At 44.7% G+C, this 24571-nt stretch overlaps 1 protein-coding gene across 4 annotated transcripts in view; it reads right to left on the bottom strand.

Moving 5' to 3' along the window:
- The window catches only part of PARN (poly(A)-specific ribonuclease), a 153200-nt gene extending 132464 nt beyond the window's left edge, over window positions 1-20736 (bottom strand). For 2 of the 4 annotated variants that reach the window (XM_032836265.1, XM_032836269.1), the window contains exons 1-11: window positions 20582-20736; window positions 20039-20116; window positions 18645-18724; window positions 18102-18169; window positions 17932-18013; window positions 13825-13885; window positions 9814-9979; window positions 7519-7584; window positions 6505-6543; window positions 4898-4940; window positions 3796-3876 (exon numbers count right to left, since the gene is read on the bottom strand). In XM_032836265.1, coding sequence (XP_032692156.1) covers window positions 3796-3876; window positions 4898-4940; window positions 6505-6543; window positions 7519-7584; window positions 9814-9979; window positions 13825-13885; window positions 17932-18013; window positions 18102-18169; window positions 18645-18724; window positions 20039-20116; window positions 20582-20600 — 783 coding nt within the window. In that variant the 5' untranslated portion in view covers window positions 20601-20736. The remainder of the gene's footprint in view (window positions 1-3795; window positions 3877-4897; window positions 4941-6504; window positions 6544-7518; window positions 7585-9813; window positions 9980-13824; window positions 13886-17931; window positions 18014-18101; window positions 18170-18644; window positions 18725-20038; window positions 20117-20581) is intronic. The other 2 variants (XM_032836268.1, XM_032836266.1) reach the window with 1 other exon arrangement.
- Between the last annotated feature and the right edge of the window lie 3835 nt (window positions 20737-24571).

Raw genomic sequence — 24571 nt, 5'->3', positions numbered from 1 at the left:
TGTTATCCTGAGTCAGAAAGCTTTAGCTTCCCTGTTGTCTTCATCATCCCAAAGAACCGCCTCTGAAATAACCTATGTACACACCTTTCTTCTGTTTTTAAACGTGGAATGAGCAGGTCCCAAATTATTCATTAGTAACTAAAATAATGGTACCGAGGGTTTACCCATCACTTCGCATCATCTGCTGAAATTTCCAAGTCCCCCAAGTGGCCTTAAATACAAAAGCTCTTCGGAGCTGCCACCTGCTGGCCAAATTCAATACTGCAGTAAATTCGGAGGGAGCCCATCCTGCAGCCGGCTGACTGATCCAATAGAGCATTGTCGTAACTCCTGGCTTTCTTCCTTGCCAAATCCATTTCGTACATTTAAAACACAGCACTCTGAGACTCAGCCCTACCCAGTTTCTTCTCTCCTTTCCTCCCAGTGATGTCCTAAGAGGCTCAATTTCTCTATCTGGACACCCTGTCCTCAGCGCTATGCTGGATGCACCTGCTGTCCCTTCCTGTCTCATCAGAGCTCCGTTACTCGAGACTTCTCTCCACTCCCTAGCTCCTTGCAGCCCTCTGCTCTCTGGCCTCGCCCTCAGTGCAGCTGCTGATCTCTTCAAACTACTCCCAAGGCTAACAAGCGATGGCGGGGATAGGGAGAAACTGGAACACTTGTTCCCTGGTGGTGGGAATGTAAAGGGGTACGGTCGCTATGGAAAACGGTATGGCAGTGCCCCAAAAAATTAAATACAGAATTTCCCGACGACCCAGCGATTTCACGTCTGGGTATATATGCGGGACAACTGAAAGCAGGGACTCCAAGAGATACCCGCACACCCATGATCAGAGCAGCTTTATTCACAAGAACCAAAAGGCAGAAGGACCAAGTGCCCATGACAGATGATGAAGAAAACGTGGTCTCTGCAGACAGGGACTACCAGTCAGCTTAAAAAGGAAGGGAATCCAGACACCTGCTCCTGCACGGCTGAACCCGGAGGACAGTGAGCTGAATGAACTAAACCGGCCCCTGAAAGACAAATGCTGGATGATTCCACTTACATGAGGTGCCTAGAGTGGTCTGACTCACAGAGACAAAGTAGGAGGGTGGATGGCAGGGGCTGGCGGGGGCAGACAGTTAGTATTTAATGGGATGAGAATGGTTACAGGGAAGGACGGTGTGGCTACACCAGGGGAAAGCACTTAACACTACAGAACTGTGCATTTCGAAACAGGAGAGTAAATTTTCTGTTATATGTACTTTCCCACGATTAAAATTTCTTTTTAATTTTTAAGAATATAGTTTAAAAAAAGCTTTGCAATCCTATGCAAATGTCTGAATGACATTTTTAAGACTTTCTCCCAGATAGACTGTTAACTCTTAGGAAAAGCCATGAATCATTCACTCTGGGGCGCCTGGGTGGCTCAGGCGGTTAAGCATCTGCCTTCAGCTCAGGGCATGATCCCGGGGTCCTGGGATCGAGCCCCGTGTCGGGCTCCCTGCTCAGCAGTGCGTCCGCTTCTCCCTCTCCTCCTCCCTCCTGCTCAGTGCTAACTCGCTATCTCGCTTTCTCTCTCAAATAAATAAATAAATAATTTGTTCTCACGCCCTCTACACCTACCATAATGCTTGAACACACGGTGAATACACTACAAATGGCGAATAAGTAATTTCACCCTAACTCCTACACCAAAATGTTCACTGTTCCTTGTAACCAGAGGTCCTTCTTGTCAGGTAGATGAGCAGTTGAATTCCTGGAAGGATGAGTGCTGCGCTGGGGTCCCTGCTAAGTATCTCAATTCCCTGGGGTCTCAGATTTCTGTCTTGTTCTCCCCTCTGTCCTCTGGGTTGGAATTCTAGCTCTCAAAACCGTTATTAAAACTTTTACTGCAACACTTAAAAATCATTATTATTTAAAAAAAAAAAAAAAAGGAAAACTATTCCCAAGGCTAAACCCAGTGGCCACATCTCCGTCTTTATCCTTAACTTCTTCTCTGTTGACATTCCCCTCTTTGAACATTCTCTTCCCTTGGCTGCTGGTCACAAGACCCTCTGGGTACATTTTCCTGCTTCTCCTTATCATTTAAATGCCATATCCCTCAGGAACCTAGCCCAGACCATCTTATCCTCGTTCTTCAGCACACGGTAGGTGCTCCAGCCTGGTCCTGGTCTCCCGACCGATGACAGCCACACCTAGCCCTCACCTCACCTTCTCTCCTGTGCGCCAGAAGGACAAGCCTGCTGATAGGACACCTACCCATGGACATCCCAAGACATCCAAAATGTCATCAGGTCAAAAAACAGAAGGTAGGGTTCCTGGGTGGCTCAGTGGGTTAAAGCCTCTGCCTTCAGCTCAGGTCATGATCCCAGAGTCCTGGGATCGAGGCCCGCATCGGGCTCTCTGCTCAGCAGGGAACCTGCTTCCTCCTCTCTCTCTGCCTGCCTCTCCGCCTACTTAAGATCTGTGTCTGTGTATCTACTTAAGATCTGTGTCTGTCAAATAAATAAATAAAATCTTTAAAAAAACAAAAAAAAAAAAGCCAGAAGGTAAAATCCTTGTCCAATGTCAGGGGACAGCTGTGCCGTGGTGCCTGGTGACTTTGCACGTTTCCACACAGGCAAGGCCTGAGTCCCGACCCGTCTCTGTGTTGGTGGAACACCCAGGAAGAGTAGGTGGGAGGCTGGCACGAGGGTTTCTCACACTTTCCAGGTTCTGATGAGGCCTGAGGTTTTCTGCCCCCACCCTTTGCAGAAGAGAGCTATGGCACAGAATAGGACTCAGCTGCCCTCTAGAATACGCTCCTTGGTAATGGGGTACGCACAACTCACACTGAGGTCCCCTGGCCCCTCTGGTCTCCATGCTGTCATTTTGGTGGGTGGGACCAACGCAGCCAGTACCTCTGGCCGCTTTTCCTTCTCCTGCCCAAGTATTAACCAGGCCCGACCCCGCTTAGTTTCCAAGATCAGAGGGCATCAGGCGCGGTTAGGGTGGGATGGCCACAGACTGCTCTTCCTTCTCTAAGTAATAAGTTGTCTAAATCCAGCAGTGGCTTTCCGCCTCCTTCCTGACTCAATCAGTCAGATGTGGCCCTGCCTTATGCATGTGGGAGCTCTTGGCCTCCTCTGCCTGTGTCCCCCTACCAGGATCACTCTGGCCCACCCCCGTCTGACACCAGTCTACCCAATGGCTCAGATTTCTGGCTTGACTGTCTTTCTTTTCTCCCTTCTACTTTCACCAACCATACCCAATCCCAATTTCCACTGATTCTACCTTCTAAACCTCTCCAGGGTCCACCTACATTGCTCCGCACTATCCTATCACAGCTCCCCGACATCTCACGGTGAGGTCAGTCCACAGCATAACTAGTCTCCCTGCCTCCAGTCCTCCTCCCTGGGATCCACTCTCTGGACCGCAACCAGGGTGACAATGCTCCAACAATGCAAATACCACGTCATCCTAATCTGTCGCATCACGGGTTTCACAGTTTGTTTTAGGGAAACCAGCAACTGTGCCTGGAGCTACACACAGCAGCATTAGCTAACAGGAGTGCGGTTCAGGGACACACAATCCGAATGATGACCAAGACGACGGTTTCTTCGAGACTGATTCATGGTCAGACTCACTTTGGTGGCTTTAACCTTAAGTTTCCTCATTCTGTTCTAGGTGTTTCTGCCAACTCAATTCTGCTACGGTAGGACACTATTCATGATGCTAAATGTGACACGGGACCTACAAACACAGGTCCTAAGGCCTAAGTCAGTTTCAAGGTGTCGCTTCTCACCCAAAGGACATGAACGTGACTCAGTCACCTGTTCCTTAGCGAATTTCTGCTGCTCCCTCCTCTTACGCTCTTCTTCATCTACTTTGCTGATGACGATGTAGCGCTCTTTCTGCAAAACATAAAGCAGATGTACAACTTTCCAGAGGCAATCTGACCTCAAACAACTCAGATTCAGCTACCATTCGAAGTTACACGTTTTGCCAGCACACCACCTTCCTGGGCTAACCTGATGAAAGTATTTTGAAATGCCGCCAAAAACTGAGTTGATGGGTTACAAAACAAAATCCTGCCTCTGCACATGTGTGACGTTTGCTCATGTCTTATTAACTCACCCCAACAGAGGTCACCTCCAAGTATCAACAGACTGTGAGAATAAGATACGTTTCACGAAGAACACGAAGAAGTTATGCTGCACGTGAACGTGAATTTCTGAACAGGTGGCTTTAAATTAAATTTCTGTGTATTTCACTGACATAAGAAAAAAAGTCCTGGCTTTCCCGTCAGAAAACCAGTCCCTTCTTTCTCATGCTTTCCATTTTGTACCAATTAAGCACACCACATGCTGTGTCTGAGTCTGAAACTTATCTTCTAGCAAGATTTTTCAAATAACTTCATCTCTTATTTCATCGGACATCTGACTCAGGAGCAACCGCGCAATTCTACAGTTCTGCATTTTTGCTAATGGAACCCACCCTCAGCCTCCCATGGCCCATCAGGGGTCCACGAGGACACCTCGGCAGTATGTGCTACAGCAATGCCTATGCTTATGCCCCAGATTCTATGAATTTCATGAGCCCGCCGAACAGGAAGCCTTTTTTTTCCATGCAGAGCACTACAGCTTTCTGCCATCATCAGAAGGCATACTAACGTTTGCATACATTCAAGTTTACAAAGATGTTCATGTCCATGGACCCACTTGATCACCACAAAACAGGTGTGAAACAGGCACAGACAGTCACGGTCAGGCATGTCCTCCAGAGTACAAATGAGGAAGACGAGGCTTCCCGAGGTGAACTGACTTGCCCGAGGCCACCCAGGTCACAGGAAGCAGAGCCAGGAGTCAATGCTGACTCTGAGCATGTTCAACGTATCACTGCATGGGTTTGGTGCCTGATAATTCTTGGGGTTACCTTTTCAGTTTCTAAAGTGTCAACGTGGATGCCTTTGGGATACCTAAAGAAGAGAGAGACAACAGGACATCACTAGAGGAGACAATGACAGCTAAAGCCCTAGGTATTTTCAAAGCAAATCTACAGCTATAGTTCAGTAAGCTTTATTAAATATAAAATAAATACTACAATGAAGACTTTATAGGAAGCCTAGTCCTTCCCAAGATTTCCCTACGTCTGCTTTTTAAAAGGCAGGAGTGTATCTGATTTCAAGTTAATTTTTTAAGTTAATTTCTTTTAATTTTTAAGTTAATTTCAAGTTAATTTCTGAGGTGTCATGCACCACATGACACAGTCAGCTCATTACCACACAGTCAAATCTTGCTTCCAAATATAAGAACATTTACTTCCTAAGGGAAACTGTGAAGGCCATCTTATGAGGCATACGTAGAGAAGGTTTGAGAAAAGTTAACTCTGCCGTAGTTTGGCATGGTAGCTTGCAAGAGCCAAGGAGAGGAATCTGGAACCCACATGGAGTACACTGCAAGGGTAACATGACAGGAAAGGAGCCCAGTCAGAGGACAATGGCCCTTTTCCTGTTTTGTTCAAAGTAAATTTTATGTATGTATCACTGATAGATTCTAATGTGAGAATAACGGCCCCAAAGTCAAATACAAACATCCAACTGCTCATCACTCGTGTTCAATATTTGGGCTAGAGATCCACCTGAAAATACATAGAGAGGGTCCTTGGGTGGCTCAGTGAAGTGTCCAACTCTTGATTTCAGCTCAGGTCATGATCTCAAGGTCATGAGATCAAGGCCTGTGACTGGCTCTGTGCTCAGCATGGAGTCTGCTTGAGATTCTCTTCCTCACCCTCTGCTCCTCTGTACCACCCCCTCACGTGCACACACATACACATGCTCTCCCCCACCACCAAAAAAAAAAAAAAAAGAAAATACAGAGAAACCACCAGAAACACCTCCAGAAAAACACCCACCCAAGATTGTGGATGTGAATTCAGGGGATCCAGAGACCTCCTGAAACCCACCCATGGTCCAACCCCTGCTTTAGAAACAGCACTCATGGCGGTGCCTGGGTGGCTCAGTGGGTTAAAGCCTCTGCCTTCAGCTTGGGTCATGATCCCAAGGTCCTGGGATCGAGCCCCACATCTGGCTCTCTGCTCAGCGGGGAGCCTGCTTCCCCCTCTCTCTCTGCCTGCTTCTCTGCCTACTTGTGATCTCTGCCAAATAAATAATTAAAATCCTTAAAAAAAAAAAAAAGCACTCATCTAGCTTTTAGGTCTTAAAACCCCATCTGTATTATATACCTTCAAAGACCACGACACCATACATCCAGAACTTAATGGACTTCAGGCCAACGTGACAAAAGAAAATTTTAAAGGCTTAAAAGCACATGCTAAGAAGCAATAGCAAAGGAAATTAGCGGGTATGTAAGGAACTTAAGAAGTAGGGGGAAGTAGCACAATAAAGCGGGACCCAGAAGTGTGACACAGTCAGATGACCAAGAGCTGCACAATCTTAAAAGTGAGAAGAGAGCTAAAAGATTGTATACAGTTTTCAATCCTGGGCCCCTCACAGAGCTCTTACACATAATATAAACACTTACTTCCAGCTCAAAGTCTGATAAATCAGTTTTCTTTGGAACCTATAAGAAGAAAAGAGAAGGTCCTAATTTGGGCTCGTTAAAAGAAAATCCTAGCCGATCAAGCACTGGTTGGGAAAGACATTTAATTTTTCAAAGTGAGTCCATGAGGAGTGACAGGTGATATGCCAACAAAATACGGGCAGGCTATCTGAGGTGGCAGGATCCCTTGTCACCCGTGTTCATCAGAATCTTCTTTATTATTATTATTATTATTATCATCCCATTTACCCAAGAGGTAAAAAAAACTCATCCAACCACAGTTAAAGTCACTTCTCATGGCTGTCCAGTGACTTTAAGAGAGACACATGCATTAGAACACTTTTGTGGGGGGCACCTGGGTGGCTCAGTGGGTTAAGTCTCAGCCTTTGGCTCGGGTCGCAGTCTCAGGGTTCTGGGATCGAGCCCCACATCGCAGTCTCAGGGTTCTGGGATCGAGCCTGCTTCCCCCCCGCCCCACCTCTGCTTGCCTCTCTGCCTACTTGTGATCTCACTCTGTCTGTCAAATAAAATAAATAAAATTTTTAAAAAAACCAAAACACTTTTGTAAAGCTAGTCACAAAGTAAAAGGGAAGTAAGGCGTTTGAGTCACTGCCTCTTTTGAACACTGACTGCTCTTTGCTGCCCAGAGAAATCAGAAGGACAGAAGCAGGCTGACAGTGAATGCTTCCCTTTAAGCTGTCAGGTATTAACCATTCTTCAAGGCTAAAGTAATTATACCACTCTGGGGCTTGAATTAAAGCCAAAGAGGCACAAGGGTTTTCTCAACCCTCTCAGAATAGGACAAGCTGTTCATTCAGTGTCTCAATACACCATTGTCCCCACTATGTTAATGCTAAAGTTAGTGCTTACATCCTGGGAACATACAAATAATAACAAGACTATGAATGTGCGTTTCAAAGACCAAAACGGAGCACACGCCAGAAATCATCCACCTCTCCAAAAAGAGAATGCATGAAAACATTCAGGACAACTAACCCAGTACATGGCTCTAAATTCAAGTTCTTGTTTTCTTCACTTTGTAGTAAATCTTCTATTTTCTCTCTGCGGAATTAGAATGAAAACATCACCATCAGTATCTTTAAGGAATGATCATAGACCAACAGAATATAAGCATACTCAGAAGCAATCTCACTGTAAGGACATAGGTCACGGTAACTTTACCCAATCAGGTTATAAGTTTTTAGCTACACTGAACAAGTTATACATGGTTCCCCACAGAAATACTTTATTTGGGGATTGCCTGGGGCGGCGCAGTTGGTTAAGCACCCAACTCTTCGTCACAGGTCATGGTCTCAGGGTTGTGAGATTGAGCCCTGCGGTGTGGGGCTCCCTGCTCAGCTCCGAGTCTGCTTGTGATTCTCTCTCCCTCCCCCTCTGCCTCTCCTGCACATGCTGTCTCTCTCCCTCTCTCCCCCTCATTCTCTCTTTATTTTTTTTAAAGATTTTATTTATTTATTTGACAGAGAGAGATCACAAATAGGCAGAGAGGCAGGCAGAGAGAGGGGGAGAAGCAGGCTCCCTGCTGAGCAGAGAGCCCGATGTGGGGCTTGATCCCAGGACCCTGAGATCATGACCCAAGCCGAAGGCAGAGGCTTAATCCGCTGAGCCACCCGGGCACACCTCTTTCTCTCTTTAAAACTAAATAAATCTTTTTTTAAAAAATACTTTATTTGGACACAGTCTTTTTGTTGTTGTTATTCATGAGTTAAGGAAACTTCTCAAGGATTCATCAAAACAAGTGGTTTGACTTTTTACCTTTCTAAGGGAGGGGGGGTAGGGGGTTAGGCAAAATGGGTGAAGGGGAGAGGGAGATACAGGCCTCCAGTTAGGAAGTAAGTAAGTCACAGGGGAAGGGGGTGGGAGGATGGGGTACCTGAGTGATGGACAGTAAGGAGGGAACATGATGTAATGAGCACTGGGTGTTATATAAGACTGATGAATCACTGAGCTCTACTTCTGAAACCAATAATACACTATATGTTAATCAAATTTAAATTAAAAAAAAAACCAAAAAAATGAAATAAGTCACTCGAATAAAAAGGAGAGCATTAGGAGTACCACCAATGGTCCCGGACAGATGGGAGCTACATGTGCAAACACAGCGCAACATATAAACCTGTCAAACCACTGTTGTACACCTGAAACTCATGTAACATTGTGTGTCGACTACACTCAAGGAAAATGAAGTCACTATATTAATTTTTACTTTTCTAGTAAAGCAGTTATACCAAAAACTCAAGAAAACCAGATGCTCCTCCAACGGCCGGTGTGCTCGTCAGAAACTTCATTCAAAAAACAAAACAAAACAGGGGCTCCTGGGTGGCTCAGTGGGTTAAAGCCTCTGCTTTTGGCTCAGGTCATGATCCCAGGGTCCCAGGATCGAGCCCCGCATCGGGCTCTCTGCTCCGTGGGGAGCCTGCTTCCTCCCCTCTCTCTGCCTACCTCTCTGCCTACTTGTGATCTCTGTCAAATAAATAAATAAAATCCTTAAAAAACGAAACAAAACAAAAACATGGATGTGTTGCAAATATCCAAATGGGCCTGTTTTGTTCCTCTGCCTTCAGGGAAACTGGCTGATGTTTATGGGGCCCTCCGTCCATATAGGGGGTATGCCCACAGGCCAAGAGAGTCTCTTGCCCAAGACACGTGGGAAGTCTAAGTACAATACACAAAATTCTATTTTACAATGTGCTGTGATTACACAAATTCAGGTATGACACAATGAAATCCTGCCAATCACCCTATCGCCCCTGCGCGTGCTATGTGCGTGCGGCCCAAGCTTAAAATACAGATGTTGGGGGACACCTGGGTGGCTCAGTCAGCTGGGCGTCTGCCTTTTGCTAGGGTCATGATTTCAGGGTCCTGGGGTCGAGCCCCGCCATCGGGCTCCCTGCTCGGCAGACAGTCTGCTTCTCTCTCTCCCTCTGCGCCTCCCAACAATTCATGCTCTCTCTCTCTCTCAAATAAATAAATAAAATCATTAAAAAAACACAGCTGTGGGGTGCCTGGGTGGCTCAGTGGGTTAAGCCGCTGCCTTCGGCTCAGGTCATGATCTCAGGGTCCTCGGATCGAGTCCCGCATCGGGCTCTCTGCTCAGCGGGGAGCCTGCTTCCTCCTCTCTCTCTCTATCTGCCTCTCCGTCTACTTGTGATCTCTGTCTGTCAAATAAATAAATAAAATCTTTAAAAAAAAAACCAAAACACACAGCTGTCCGTTCAGCACCAGCACACATTTACATAATGCACATTTGGTTTCTGGTCTGGAACTTACACCACATGGTCGATGAACTTCTTCTGGTCCTCAGGAATTGTCACGGGACATTTGGAAGTGTTTGGAGATACGTAAGACAGCGCTCCTGCGCCATTGGACTGCAGACGTTTTTCATCATACTGCTCTCTTAACTGCCTTTCTTCTTCCTGATTTAAATACGGAATTCCTAAGTGTAATTTTAAAAAGAATGCATTAGCAGAGGTAACTAAACATAAAAATTTTAACATAAAAATTCTTGAACAAACCAGTGACTCTAAAACACTCGGCAGAGACTGCATATATGACACTATATCCCAAAAAACCAAGAGAAAAAGCAAATGACTTTGAAATAACGTCTGTCTGTTCGTTTGCTCCCGTCATTCATTCTTCTGCTAGCAAACGCTTATTTGGCACTTCTACCCGGCCAGGCGCTGTCTCCGGCACAGGGGGTCTCAAGGGGAGAAAGGAGACGCATTCTGCCCCGCAGTGAAGGGAAAGACCTTCGACAAGGTGATCAGACAAGGTCACTGTGAGGGAAGACCCCAAGGATAAGAATGCCTCAGGCGGGCAAAGAGCCAGGGGAGGAGTATTTCAGGCAAGGGAACAAGTATAAACACGCAGAGGACGGAAGGGTGCAGGCTGCTCCCCAAACAGCAAGCAAGCTGGTGTGCCCAGAACACAGTGAGCAGGAGAACAGCACAATGTCAGCATGGAGAGGACAGGGCAAGACTGCCCAGGCCTTTACAAGCCGGGATAAGAATTTTCTATCCTGGGCGCCTGGGTGGCTCAGTTGGCTAAGCGTCTGCCTTCAGCTCAGGTCATGATCCCAGAGTCCTGGGATCAAGTCCTTCATGGAGCTCCCTGCTCAGCAGGGAGTCTGCTTCTCCCTCTGCCCCGCCCCCTGCTTTTACACACACACTCTCTCACAAAAATAAATAAAATCTTTAAAAAGAAAAAAAGAATTTGTTTTCTTTGAAGAGCCATGGAATGCCATTAGAAGGTTTTAGGCAAGATAATTACATTATCCGCTTCTCCTTTGTCAGAGATCATTTAGACTCCTCTGAGGGTTGAAGTAGGGAAGTCAGTTGAAAGCAACTGTCCGGGCAAGAGCTAACTGCTTCCACTGGAGGTCAGTGAACTTTCTCGCAAGGAGGGAACACACAGTAACTGTTTCAGGCTTGTGGGCCACACGGGGAGCGCTGCTACAACCAACCAACTCTGTTCTTCCAACACGAAAACAGCCATACATACAGGGTAAAAGAACGGACGTGGCTTTATTTAAAAGACGACCTTATTTACAAAGTAGGCAGTGGGTCATGCTTTGTGACCCAGCTTAGACTCCAGAGACAAAGAGAATGACTAGAGTGAGAGGAGGGAGAGAACCTGCGGATATTACTGGAAGGGAGGGATGAAGGGAAGAGAGAGATCAAAAACGACCCCGGGGCTATTAGGTGTAAGCAGCATTAGATGGCAGGTCCACTTACGGAGGTGGGGAACACTGGGTAAAGGACAGTTCTGGGCCCAAGGCGTGAAAATCCCAAGTTATGTCCTGGATATGTAAATCAGCTAAGGGCATATATAAATTAAGCGTGGTAGACAGAAGCTTAACATTCAGGAGAAAGGTACTGAGACCCCCATTTAGGGATCATCACGATACTGGAAGCCATTAAAAGTCATGGGACACTAATGAACTTTTCCCAACGATGGAACTGGAAAATCACGACTGTCAGCAATATTCATCATTCCATGCAAGAATCATCGGGAGTTGCTAAAATTATTTGGTAACAAAGGTGATCAACACCATTAACGCCAACAGCTGCAAGACACAAACGTCCTTGGTATCACTGAACAGAATACTTAAAAATGGTTAAGACGGGGGCGCCTGGGTGGCTCAGTGGGTTAAAGCCTCTGCCTTCGGCTCAGGTCATGATCCCAGGGTCCTGGGATGGAGCCCCACATCGGGCTCTCTGCTCGGCAGGGAGCCTGCTTCCCTTCCTCTCTCTCTGCCTGCCTCTCTGCCTACCTGTAATCTCTGTCAAATAAATAAATAAAATCTCAAAAAAAAAAAAAGGTTAAGATGGTAAGTGATATGTGTTTTTCCACAATGGAAAAAACAAGTTAACATCACGTGTAATGAGACGAAGTCAGCAAGAAGGACAAGAGGTAGTGCTGTCAGTGTGAGAAATGCGGGAGGCGGGCACAGTTAGCGGTGATAAGACCCATGACGGGTAGAGGACAGAGATGACTGAGGGGACATAGGAGCCAAGACTGCTGTGCACCTGGTCAAGAAGCAGACAAGACAGAGCGTTTGCTGGTCATCCCTGTGGATGCTGATATCACCCACAATGACGACGGAGGTAGGAGCGGACAGAAGACAGTACTCCAAAGCCATGGCTGTCCTGAATGCCACACCCATGAAATGGGCAGAAAGAGGAGCGACGGAAGTGGTGGCACGCCGAACATCCCTGCCAACAGGGGCTCCTGGGAAGAGGGAACCCAAGTGGCTTGCAAGTAGTGTGAGGGAACAAGGAGACCAACGGACACCTGGGGATGAGTCTGGTCATGATAAATGTCGTGGGAGTCCTGACTCGGTTGTGACGAAAATATACGAAGGTCTGGCTCCAAAACAAGGAGAATGAGGCACACTCCAATTTGGCTGTTTCTCTCCTTTTGTGGAAATAAAACCATCAGGCTGGAAGCTAAACATGCTTAGAGGCTGGTTAAAGTAGTTCCTTCAAAAGATTTCTACACTTAGTCCAATATAGCACTCTTAAGACATTTGCAATTTGTATCCTATTTGTTTTTTTAAGTAGGCTCCACAGCCAGCATGGGGCCCAACGTGGGGCTTGAACTCCTGACCCTAAGATCAAGCCCTGAGCTCAGATCAAGAGTCGGATGCTTAAGTGACTGAGCCCCCCAGGTGCCCCTTCGAACTTGTATTTTACAATAGCTTTCAGAGTCAAGTATGCGGCAAAAGGAAAAACTTTTTAAAACACCCAAATTGTGGTACCCAGCTGGTTCACTCCCAATGTTAAGCAGTTTGGGCTGCAAAATTCTTTTTTTTCCCAGTATTTCCAAAAATCACAATCATCCATAAAAACTAAGATGCCGTACCACTGAGACAATTTAAAAAACACCACAGCATGGGTTCTAAAGGGTTCAAAAGACAGTCTTGCTGAGAGGAAGAGAACGTTTTGAGTCTATGTTCTAGCACTTTTGTTGAGAAAAATCTCCCTTCTGAACTCACTCAAGGATTCTGCCTTCACGGCGGAAAAGAATACAATTTGTGAGAATAATTAAAAGTAGTTACTGACTTTAGAGCAGCAGGTGCTTAAAACAGCGGGGAAAACCAGAGGCTTTCTGAAACATTTTTCAGGAAATAAAGGAAGGAAAAGCACTCTGGCAGGGACTTTAACACCGGATATTGCCTCATGAATATTAGGGTCATTTCCCTGACCCAGCCAAGGGCTCGCACTCTGCCCCGGGGATTTGAAATGAATGAGACGCAGTCCCTTTCCTCGGGGGACCCGCCCACCTGTCACACAACCCAGTCGGCTATCGTGACCATGCTGTCTACGCAGACTTTCTTTCTCCCATGAGAAACCACCTCCAATTATGAAGCAAGCGTCGCCTGAGAAAGGGAGCTTTTCATGAGAGCACTACTAGCATACAGCTACTTTTTAAAGTATTCTGCTGCCTGTCTCACTGGAAGAAAACAGCAGTGCTCCCCACAGGTGGCCTGTGAGGGCCACGAAGTCGCACCAGTGGGAGAATGAAGTCCATTCAGTAAGATCAGGAGTTCGTGAGGCCTCGTTAGAGCGAAATGGAGTGGCCTCTACTCTTCTCGTTCACTTCACAGTAGACAAGGCTACACATTTTAAAAGGCACAATAATAGAGTTTTTTAAAAATTCTAAGGCTGCACATGGTATACCAGGACTCTGAGATTCTGTCTCAGAGGGCAGGCCCAAAAAGATCATTCTCATCCAGACCCAAATTTACAAGCTCTAGGGATAAGCCATAAATAATCTTACCATTGCGGAAAACTTTATTAAAATCAAATCCTTGGCTTGCTAGAAAGTCAATGCTTGAACTCTGAAACAAGAGGGAACAGAACACACATTTTGGTGATGTTGGCGGCAGATACGTGAACAGAAGCAGTGAGGTAACTCACACACGGAAACAAGGCAGACAGCCAAGGAAGTGGCATGCCAAAGGTCAGAAAATTAGCATTGCTACTTCAAGGCTGCCAAAGACCCATTCATTTAAACTATCTAGGCTCTTCTCCTATAGAGCTTATAAAACAAATACGCTTCATTTCACGATATTTAAGAAAATTCTAATGGGTAAACACATGTTCTCCCATAAAGGCAGAAAACTACCGATCAGTGCACTGAGGAGGAAACTATAAAAAGAAATATAATGTCCTGACAGCCTCTCACCACCAGTTCAAGTTTAAAGTAGCTCATGTGGGCAAGTTGTAACATGTCAACATCCACCCCAAGGGTGATTGTGAAAACCTAAAATCTTTACTGGCTGGTCTTTACATCCAAGATCAAAAATAGAGAAAAGTTCCCAGGAACAAGACTGATTACACAATTATATCTCAAACCCAGAGTGAGCCGAAATATAGACGTTGAAATGAACATTAAGAAAATACTACCATAGGGGCACCTGGGTGGCTCAGTGGGTTAAGCCTCTGCCTTCGGCTCCGGTCATGATCTCAGGATCGAGTCCCATGTCAGGCTCTCTGCTTAGTGGGGAGTCTGTTTCCCCCCCTCTTCTCTGTCTGCCTCTCTGCCTACTTGTGCTCTCTATGTCAAATAAATAAGTAAAAATCTTAAAAAAAAAGAAAAGAAAAGAAAAGACAAGACAAGACAAGACTACCATACATGGTACACACAAATGGCAAATCAAAAAGGTCTTGACTCGATGTGACTGATTATCAGGAAATATGACTGTTATCTCTTCTTTTCTTGTTTTAAGTCAGAACATGAGGGTGACACACCAGAGTCTTTTGATCTGGTTCCTCATGGAAGTACCTTTCCTGAACTGTACTTTGACAGGATACCATCAGCCCAGATGAGGGACGTTGTACCAGTCCCATGACAACAGTGACAGTATTGCCTTGAGACATGCAGCCAAAGACAAGGCTTTTCTACATCGGTGATTTCTTTACGGTAATGAAAGAGGCATGTTCTGATACCCTGCTTTGTTCTGAACCTGTGCACAGCAGTGTGTGTGTGTGTTTCCCCTGTCCTAGCTGCTAGCAGACACAGAGACAAATAGTGGAGACCTTCTTTGGCCCAAATTCTGTGTTCTAATCATACCATACCAAGCACATCTTCATTTTTCTTTTCTTTCCATTTTTCCTTTACTCATTTTTTAGGAGTTGTGCCCTTTTAGCTTTATTAGCCAACACAAATTCTTTTTAAAACATGTCAGGATGTAAAAAAAAGACTATCCTTAGGGAGCCGTGGGACTCAGTTGGTTAAGCATCTGCCTTCAGCTCAGGTCATGATCCCAGGGTCCTAGGATCAAGCCCTCTGCTCCTCCCTCTGCTGCTCATTCTCTCTCTTTCTCTCTCTAATAAAATCTTTTAAAAATCTACTCAAAATGGTGAATTTTGTTATATATTTCTTACCATAATTTAAAAAAAAAATTCCTTAAACCTACAAAATCTATTTGGGCTTAGTATCCATTACCTTCTATTTGTCCCAAATGTAACATTTTCAGGATTCAAAAAGTGAGAACAGCTATCAGGGAGAACAATTTCAGGCAGCTATCAAAATTTCAAATGCATATGCCCAATGAGTCAGCAATTTCCCTTCTAGGAAATCTGTAAAAAACCTATTGGGGCGCCTGGGTCACTCAGTGGGTTGAGCCTCTGCCTTTGGCTCGGGTCATGGTCTCGGGGTCCTGGGATCGAGCCCCACATCGGGGTCTCTGCTTGGCAGGGAGACAGCTTCCTGCCCGCCCCACCTGCCTACCTGTGATCTCTCTCTCTCTCTCTCTCTCTCTCTCACACACTCTGTCAAATAAATAAATAAATAAAATCTTAAAAAAAAAAAAAATCCTGTAGGGTACCTGGGTGGCTCAGTGGGTTAAGCATCTGCTTTCGGCTCAGGTCATGAATGCAGGGTCCTGGGATGGAGCCCCGCATTGCACTCCCTACTCAGTGGGAGGCCTGCTTCTCCCTCTCCCATTCCACCTGCTTGTGTTCCCTCTTTCACTGTCTCTCTCTCTCTCTGTCAAATAAATAAAATGTTTAAAAAAAATTTTTTATAAATCCCATAAAAATATTCCTACATATATGTGGCACCTGGCTGGCTCAGTCAGGAGAGCATGTAACTCTTGATCTCAGGGTCTTGAGTTCAAGTCCGGCATTGGACACAGAGCTTACTTAAAAAAAAAAAAGTCCTATATTTACACCAAGATATACCTCACATGAATACTGACTGTAATACCATTTAAAATAGGGAACCTTTGGGACAACTGGGTGGCTCAGTGGGTTAAGCCTCTGCCTTCGGCTCAGGTCAATGATCTCAAGGTCCTGGGATCAAGTCCCGCATCGGGCTCTCTACTCAGCGGGGAGCCTGCTTCCCTCTCTCTCTCTCTGCCTGCCTCTCTGCCTACTACTGATCTCTCTCTGTCAAATAAACAAATAAAAATAAATAAAATAGAAAAGAATCTACAAATACTGTTTAATTAGTATCCCCGACTAAAATAATTGATAAAAGGCTATTAACTGAATGCAGAATAAAGGCTTGCTTGTTTAAGAAACCAGCTTACAAAACCAAAATTACCTTCACCTTTCCTCTACAGCCCTAGGCATAGGATTAACTCCTAATTTCATTTGCCTTATTACAGAAATTATTTAGCATGGCTCAGTCACTCGGAAGCTTACACTCCAGGCTTTCTTTTTTTTTTTTTAAAGATTTTATTTATTTATTTGACAGACAAAGATCACAAGTAGGCGGAGAGGCAGGCAGAGAGAGAGGAGGAAGCAGGCTTCCTGCGGAGCAGAGAGCCCAATGCGGGGTTTGATCCCAGGACCCTGGGATCATGACCTGAGCCAAAGGCAGAGGCTTTAACCCACTGAGCCACTCAGGCGCCCCTCCAGGCTTTCTTAACTGCATTCCTACTTACAAGCAGAGGGAAGGATGGCAAGACTCAAATGAACTAACTTTGCTGAGAGAGAAGTGAAGACACAAGATTATAAGGGAAAAAAGATCATCCCTTGTCTCTAATCATGTATGCACACACTACGCCACTCACTCACATCCTCCTTATCCTTTATAACAGATTACTAAGAGAACAGAAAGAGGAAACTGGTACTTACCGAGGTCTACCAAATGAACTACAACTCTAAAGGCCAACCTCCCTGAATCCTTACCTTGATTCATAGAGCATGCCCTCTCCTCCTCAGGAGGAAACTACGGGCTCTCTTTCTTCACTGGGGAATGAGGGAAACAGAAATGAGCATATGACTTTAGCTCCTTCTGGGTTCACTCTTTTGGAACAGGATGCACACATACTCTGTTCCTCTAGAAAAGAGAGCTCTACTCTTGGAGATGAGTACAAGGAGAATAGGATGGGAAGAAGCCTGAAGGACCTGATCTGTAGGTTCAAATAAGGGTAAGATATTAAAAAATCCCAAACAGAAACACTTTACAAAGCCATGTTGCCAAAATCAGCTTTGCTTAATAATAAACCTTGGGTTCTGGTTTCTGTCTGCCTGTCTCTTGCTCTTACCCGATTCTAAAAGAAAGAAGAAAAGAGCAGTGTCATTAATTTGCCACCCTAAAACTGAAAGTCGAAGACATGAAATGGTTTGCTAAAAACCCAAAGTCTAAGGCAGAACCAAATTTTAAAAAGAATTCTGGGGGCGCCTGGGTGGCTCAGTGGGTTAAAGCCTCTGCCTTCGGCTTGGGTCATGATCCCGAGGTCCTGGGATCGAGCCCCGCATCAGGCTCTCTGCTCGGCAGGGAGACTGCCTCCCCCTCTCTCTCTGTCTGCCTCTCTCTCTGTCTGTCAAATAAATTAAAAAAAAAAAAAAAAAAAAAAAGAATTCTGATTCCACATTTCCGCAATGCCCCATCAGCACTTTGTAACAGAAGAAAATCAATTATGCTACCAACCTGACAAACAAACTTGACATCTGGCGAGGATCTATTGAAGGGTTTTGGGAACACGTAGAAGTTGAATGACTTTGTTATATACCTGCGGGAAAGAAGACAAAAAGGAGACTTAGTGGGTTACATTACACCAGGAAAAAAAAAAAAATCCACCGCTTATTAAAACAACCTACTTTGAATCTGTGTGGTCATACTTAAACGTGCAAAGGCCAAACTGAAACAGCAAAAAGTCCATGGAATGCTGGAAAAGGGAAACAAAACACCTGTCAAATCAGTGTTGTAAATGCAACGTGAGCAAAAGTACTCTCAGTCAGACGGGCTTTCTAACTACTCAATCTTTTAGCAGAATACTCCGAATTACAAAAGGTTACAAATTACGTATCAAAGTATTCTTAATTTACTTACATTTCTTAATACTTTTCCCAATTAAGCACCTATCCACCAACTAGAGCATCACATTAGGCCTATTTCCAAATGATTAAAATAACCATACTGTATTCCCTACAAATCAAATTAACACTGAAAATACTAAACCTTCCCCAAAATGTTTTCCAGCAAACAATTATTTTTCCTGTTATTTTTAACATCACCAAAATATCATTTCACAGCAGGGGCAGAGAAGTTAACGTGCAAGTTTAATGATAACATTTCTTTACAATTCAACGTAAGGAAGATCAATGTGGGGCAGGGGGAGATGTTGGAGCACATCCACTTACCTTTTTAAGCTTCTGATACCTTTCTTCTGGAGTGTCAAAACCATTTGTCAATGCAGTTACCGAAGGTCCATCACTGATTCCTAATTTTTAAAAATGAACATTTTTTTAACACTCATGTAAAAACATCAGTCGACTATTCAATGGCGCCTAATTTCGTATTCTTATGAATTATGATTAATCGCAAGTGCTCCCTACTTCACTTTTTCAAAATGAGAATTAATTTCACTGGCCACCAAGCTAAACACACTGTAATACTGAATTTAGAGATGTGAATGCTTTAAGTTGATAATAGGCAGTGTTAGTGTCTAAAACAGGCTTCAAACCATAATAATGATTTAAGAAAGCAATCTCTATCATTAAGTAAGTTTTGCTGCCTTCAAAAGGATGAATGCATAACCAGACGATTTAGGAATCCTGAAGTATATTATTGTTAGAGTACCAATCTTGGTCAATAGTTTGGAGTAATATTTATGCGACAAAGAATCTTCAAGGTCAAAGACCAAAATTACTTCTGCTGAAAACTGAGCTTCCCAGGGAACTGACTCCAACTAGAAACCTCGTGCTTAAAGGTAACTAGCATAGCGACCCGAGCATGGATTCCTTCAAAAAGGACTGAAGTTTTTTAAACACATAAAATCAGGTAGCAAAAGAGGCTATCTACACCAATTGTTCATACTGACTTCAACAACTCAGAAATTAGTTTTCTATCCAAAGGAAAAAAAAGCTCTGCCATCGTTAAGTGTTGATATCAAGTTTTACACACACATACAGACCCATGCTGAGGTAGGCAATGAACACTTCCCCTAATGCATAAAGAAATGCCTTCATTTACCTGCAAAAGCCTGACCCTAAAGTCAATCACAAGGGAAAAACAGTCTATGATTCCACTTATATGAAGTGCCTGGCACAGTCAAACTCATAGAGACAGAAATAATAGCTACCAGAGGCATCAGGAATGGAAAAATGGAGAGTTACTGCTGGTACAGAGCTTCCGTTCCAGGAAAATGAAAAAGTTCTGGAGATGGATGGAAGACGATGTGAATGTGCTTAATGCCACTGAATTACAAAAACCACTTCAAGAGGGTTAAGATAGCAAATTTTATGTTATGCACATTTTACCAAACACCAAAAAAAGTCTGACCTTAACCCTACAACGTGGCATGTCACAGTTTCAAGCAGCACCAAAACTGTGATCTGAATCTGGAACCTTTCAGAGTTCGAACGATCACAAACCCACCGCACCTCTTCCACGCCCTTGAAACGTGTAAGAGGAAACGTAGACGCCTACAACGCCCGAGGCCACAAACAGGGAGGAGCGGCCAGCAGGCGGGAGGGCAGGGAGTCAGAAGCCTTAGCTGCACCCTGCTAGCCCCCAGCTTGCAAGCGAGGGATACCTGAAAACTCCCCATCGATGGCGAAGAAGTCGGCCTCCTCTATGGCCTGGTACACTTTGTGAAGATTACTCTTAAAATCTGTGAAGAAACCGAGAAGCAGCTCAGAAACGGTGGCCTGGCTTTCTGCCCAAGAGGTCCTAACGGGAGAGGAAAGAAGGGCTGGGGAGATCCTGAGACCTCGGGCTGGAGGAGGACAGGTCCTAGAGGGATAAACAAGACGGAGAGTATCAAGTCCCAGACCGGTGCACGGTTGGAGGGGGTCAAGGGCCCAGGACAAGCTCCGGGGGGTGCCCGGGCCACAGAAGCACACGGGCCACAGAGGCACACGGCCTTGGGGGATGCCCGGGCAGGAGGACAAGGCCCCTAGGGGTGCACGGGACAGAGAGGGACAGGGCTCCCAAAAGCTCACAGACTTAAGAGGAAGCAACCCCTGAGGGGCTGCCTCAATCCAGGCCCGGCCAAGCAAACCGGCCCTGGTCTGGGCCTAGCAAGCCGGGCGAGGGGAGCCGTGGGGACTCGGGGAGGTGCACGGAGGACACGCACTGCTCCTGATTATCTCCATTCTGCAAAGTGGCCTGAACCCCGGCCCCGCCTGGGCCCGCCTCAGCCGTTCTACTCGCAAAGTTCCGCGGGGACCGCAACAGCAGCGGAGGCAGCAGCCGGGAAGACCACGGCGGCGACTTCCGGAAACAGCGCGCGGTGGCGCGCGTCACGTGGGCCTGCGTCAGCGGCGGGGGCGGAGCCAAGCTGGGCTCCTTTCACTCTTTCCAGGGACAGAGGCGGAGTGTGGTGGTGGGAATCCCGGGGATGGGGTCTAGCTGGCTCTGCCAGACTTGGGGACCGTAACTTCCGAAGAAATGTTCATGCCTTGACACCCAGTTGGTGAACAAATATTCCCTGGCAACATTATGTGCCAGGCACTCTGAAACGGATGGGGATACGGGGATGAATAGAAGAGAAAGTTCCTGCCCCGTTGGAGCTTAACGGGGTAAAAGGGGAAAGTCAGGCAGGACTGAAACTTGCCACTTGGAAACACAATCAGCGCTGTGAAGACAAAGAGCCCGGTGCTGCAGTGAAAATAATTTAGGTTGGGCGGGGGGCGGTGAAGACGAATAGGAAGGAGGGTCACTTAAGAGAGGTGAGGAGCATGCAAACCTGAGACCTTTATCTACTGCACTAGTTAAAGGGACTGGGGAGATCTTGCTGGTTTGGACGGTTGGGAGTATACGATTGCTCCTCAGAGCGTACAACGGTGTTGATGCACAGTAGATGCTAAGTAAACGTAGGTTGAGTGAGTGAATTCACTTTCATCTTTCACAAAAGCCGACTCTGAAGTTGTTTAGAAGACCTGCTTTCAATGGCTAGGTCTGCCATTAATTACGTCTGGGATGTATTCAACCTTCCTAAACCTCAATTTTCTCATCCACTAAATAGGGCTGAAGATAAGTGGAGATAAAGTCTGAATTATGGAGTACTGTATAAATAAGTGTTAGATATGATTAGAGTTCGGACTTGTCACAATTCTCCTGCATTCACACCTCTTAGTTTGAGATTTATTGAGTACAAAATCCGTTTGTCTTTGGAAAAAAGGATAACCATTTTCCCCCAAAAGGAAGCATCAAGTACTCTAAAGAATACAGAAGAGTCTGGACATATTTTCCCCACCAATTCCCTCCACGAGTTCATTTCCTTTGCCTCATTCAATGGAAATTTACATTGAGCTAACTATGTTCACTATCCCTAGTGTGAACAGCAGAGAGTGAATGTGAATGCTAGAGTTCAGATGGAATGGGAAAGAGGGAAATACAGATAGTCAAACTTCAGGCTTGAAATATCCTCTCTACCTTCTTGTTGCAGCTTAAGAAGTCTCATACAGAAAGTACTAGACACATATGGCCACTTAAATTTAAATTTTAAGTAACTGAAATAATTTTAGATAATTTAAATAAGATCTATGTAATTTAGATAAATAATGAAACTTACTACAAAGCTATAGTAATCAAAACAGAGTGGTATTGGCATAAATAAAGACCTAGAAACCAACGAAATAGAGACCCCCCCAAAATAAACTTTTGCGTAAATGGACGTATGATTTACAGCAAGTATGTAGAGATCATTCAATGGGAAAAGAAGAGTCTTTTCAACAATAGTACTGGGAACACTGGATATCCACATACAAAGAATGAAGTTGGATCCTTACTTTATACCATATAAAAATTAACTCAAAATAGATCAAACATCTAAATGTAAGAGTTCATGAAAGTGCAAGATTGTCAGCATAAAACATAAGGCAAAAGCTTCATAATATTGGATTTGGCAATGATTTTTTATAAATATGATACCCAAAGCACAGGCAACAACAACAACAACAACAACAACAACAAAAACAGATGAATGGGACTACAACAAAACTTAAAATATTCGTGAATGAAAGGATTCTATCAACAAAGTAAAAAAATGGGGTGTCTGGGTGGCTCAGTCAGTTAAGCAGCTGCCTTCTGCTCCAGTCATGATCCTGGGATCCTGGGATGGAGTCCCGCATTAAGCTTCCTGCTCCGTGGGGAGCCTGCTTCTCCCTCTCCCTCTGCCCCGTCACCCTGCTTGTGCTCTCCTCAAATAAATAAATGAAATCTTTAAAAAAAAAAAAAAGTAGAAAGTCAACCCATGGAATGGGAGAAATCATATATATGTATATATATATATCTGATGAGGGGTTAATATCATTAATATATAAAGAACTCCCACAATTCAATGACCAAAAAATCTGATTAAAAAATAAACGAAGGACATGTATAAACATTTCCCCTCAAAAGGTATACAAATGACCAATAAACACGAAAATTTGCTCAACATCACTAATACAAATCAAAACCATATTGAAAGGTGCCTGGGTGGCTCAGTGGGTTAAGCCTCTGCCTTCGGCTCAGGTCATGATCCCGGGGTCCTGGGATCGAGCCCTGCATTGGGCTCTCTGCTCAGCAGGGAGCCTGCTTCCCCCTCTCTCTCTGCCTGCCTCTCTGCCTACTTGTGATCTCTGTCTGTGAAATAAATAAATAAAATCTTAAAAAAAAAAACCCATATTGAGATAATCTTTCACATCTCTTAGTTAAGAAGCTGAAATTCTTCCATGCTGTTGATGGGAGGGCAAAATGGTGTGGCCACTGTGGAAAACAGTATGGGGATTCCAAAAAATTAAAATTAGAATTATCATATAATGCAGCAATTCCATTTCTGGGTATACACCAAAAAAATATTGAAAAGAGAAGCTTGAATGGATATTTACACTCCTGTGTTCTTAGTAGCCTATTCATAATAACCAAAGGGAGGAAGCAACCCAGTGCCCATCAACAGATGAGTAGATAAGCAAAAGGTAGTATATACTTAGAATGGAATATTTTTTTAAATTTTTTTTTAAGATTTTTATTTATTTGACAGAGAGAGATCACAAGTAGACAGAGAGGCAGGCAGAGAGAGAGGGGGAAGCAGGCTCCCTGCTGAGCAGGGAGCCCAATGCGGGGCTCGATCCCAGGACCCTGAGATCATGACCTGAGCTGAAGGCAGAGGCTTAACCCACTGAGCCACCCAGGGGCCCCTTTAGAATGGAATATTACTCACCCTTTAAAAGGAAGGAAATTCTGACACATGCTACAAGATAGATAAACTTTGAGGATATCATGCTAAATGAAATAAGTCAGTCACAAAAAGACAAAGTGTAATTCTACTCATATGATGTACCTAGAATTGTCAGATTCACAAAAATAGGAAGTAGAACGGTGGTTCTCAGAGGCTAGAGAGAAAGACAGGTGGGTGGGGAGGATGGGTTGGTGTTAAACGTTTAACAGTTACGGAGTTTCAGTATGGGAAGGTGAAAAAGTCCTGGAGACGGATTCTGGTGATAGTTGCACAACCATGTGAATGTACTCAATGCTACTGTACTGTACACTTTAAAAATGGCTAAAATGGTAAATTTTATGTTATGTATCTTTTTTCTTTTTTTTTTTTTTTAAGGTTTTATTTATTTATTTGACAGAGAACACAAGTAGGCAGAGAGGCAGGCAGAGAGAGAGAGGAAGGGAAGCAGGCTCCCTGCTGAGCAGAATCCTAGCCTGGCTGGCTCCCAGGATCCTGGGATCATGACCCGAGCCAAAGGCAGAGGCTTTAACCCACTGAGCCACCCAAGCGCCCCAAATTTTATGTTATGTATCTTTCACCAAACACACACACACACACACGGTGACACCTAGTGCCAAATTATTCTCCAGAAAATGAATTCACACTCTCCCAGCACTAGCACAGGACCAGTCTTTCAATTCTTTGCCAGTTTGATCTACAGAAAAATGTCATCCCAAATGACCAGTTTATCAACCTCCAGGCCAGTGGTTTAAAACAGATAATCAGCATGAATTCTCAATGGACCAAGACACTGGGAGGAAAACACGGTGGTAAAGTCATTTTATTTCCAGTTCTTAATAGTGCAAATGAAACTCCAGCCAAGGTCCTGGGATTTTTCTGCATGAGATGCGGAGTCAAAAA

Source organism: Lontra canadensis, unplaced genomic scaffold (genome assembly GCF_010015895.1).
Source record: "Lontra canadensis isolate GAN:19392208 unplaced genomic scaffold, GSC_riverotter_1.0 scaffold91, whole genome shotgun sequence".
Classification (NCBI taxonomy): domain Eukaryota; kingdom Metazoa; phylum Chordata; class Mammalia; order Carnivora; family Mustelidae; genus Lontra; species Lontra canadensis.
The sequence above is the reverse complement of the archived record's forward strand: the minus strand, read 5'-3'. Positions and strand labels throughout refer to the sequence as shown.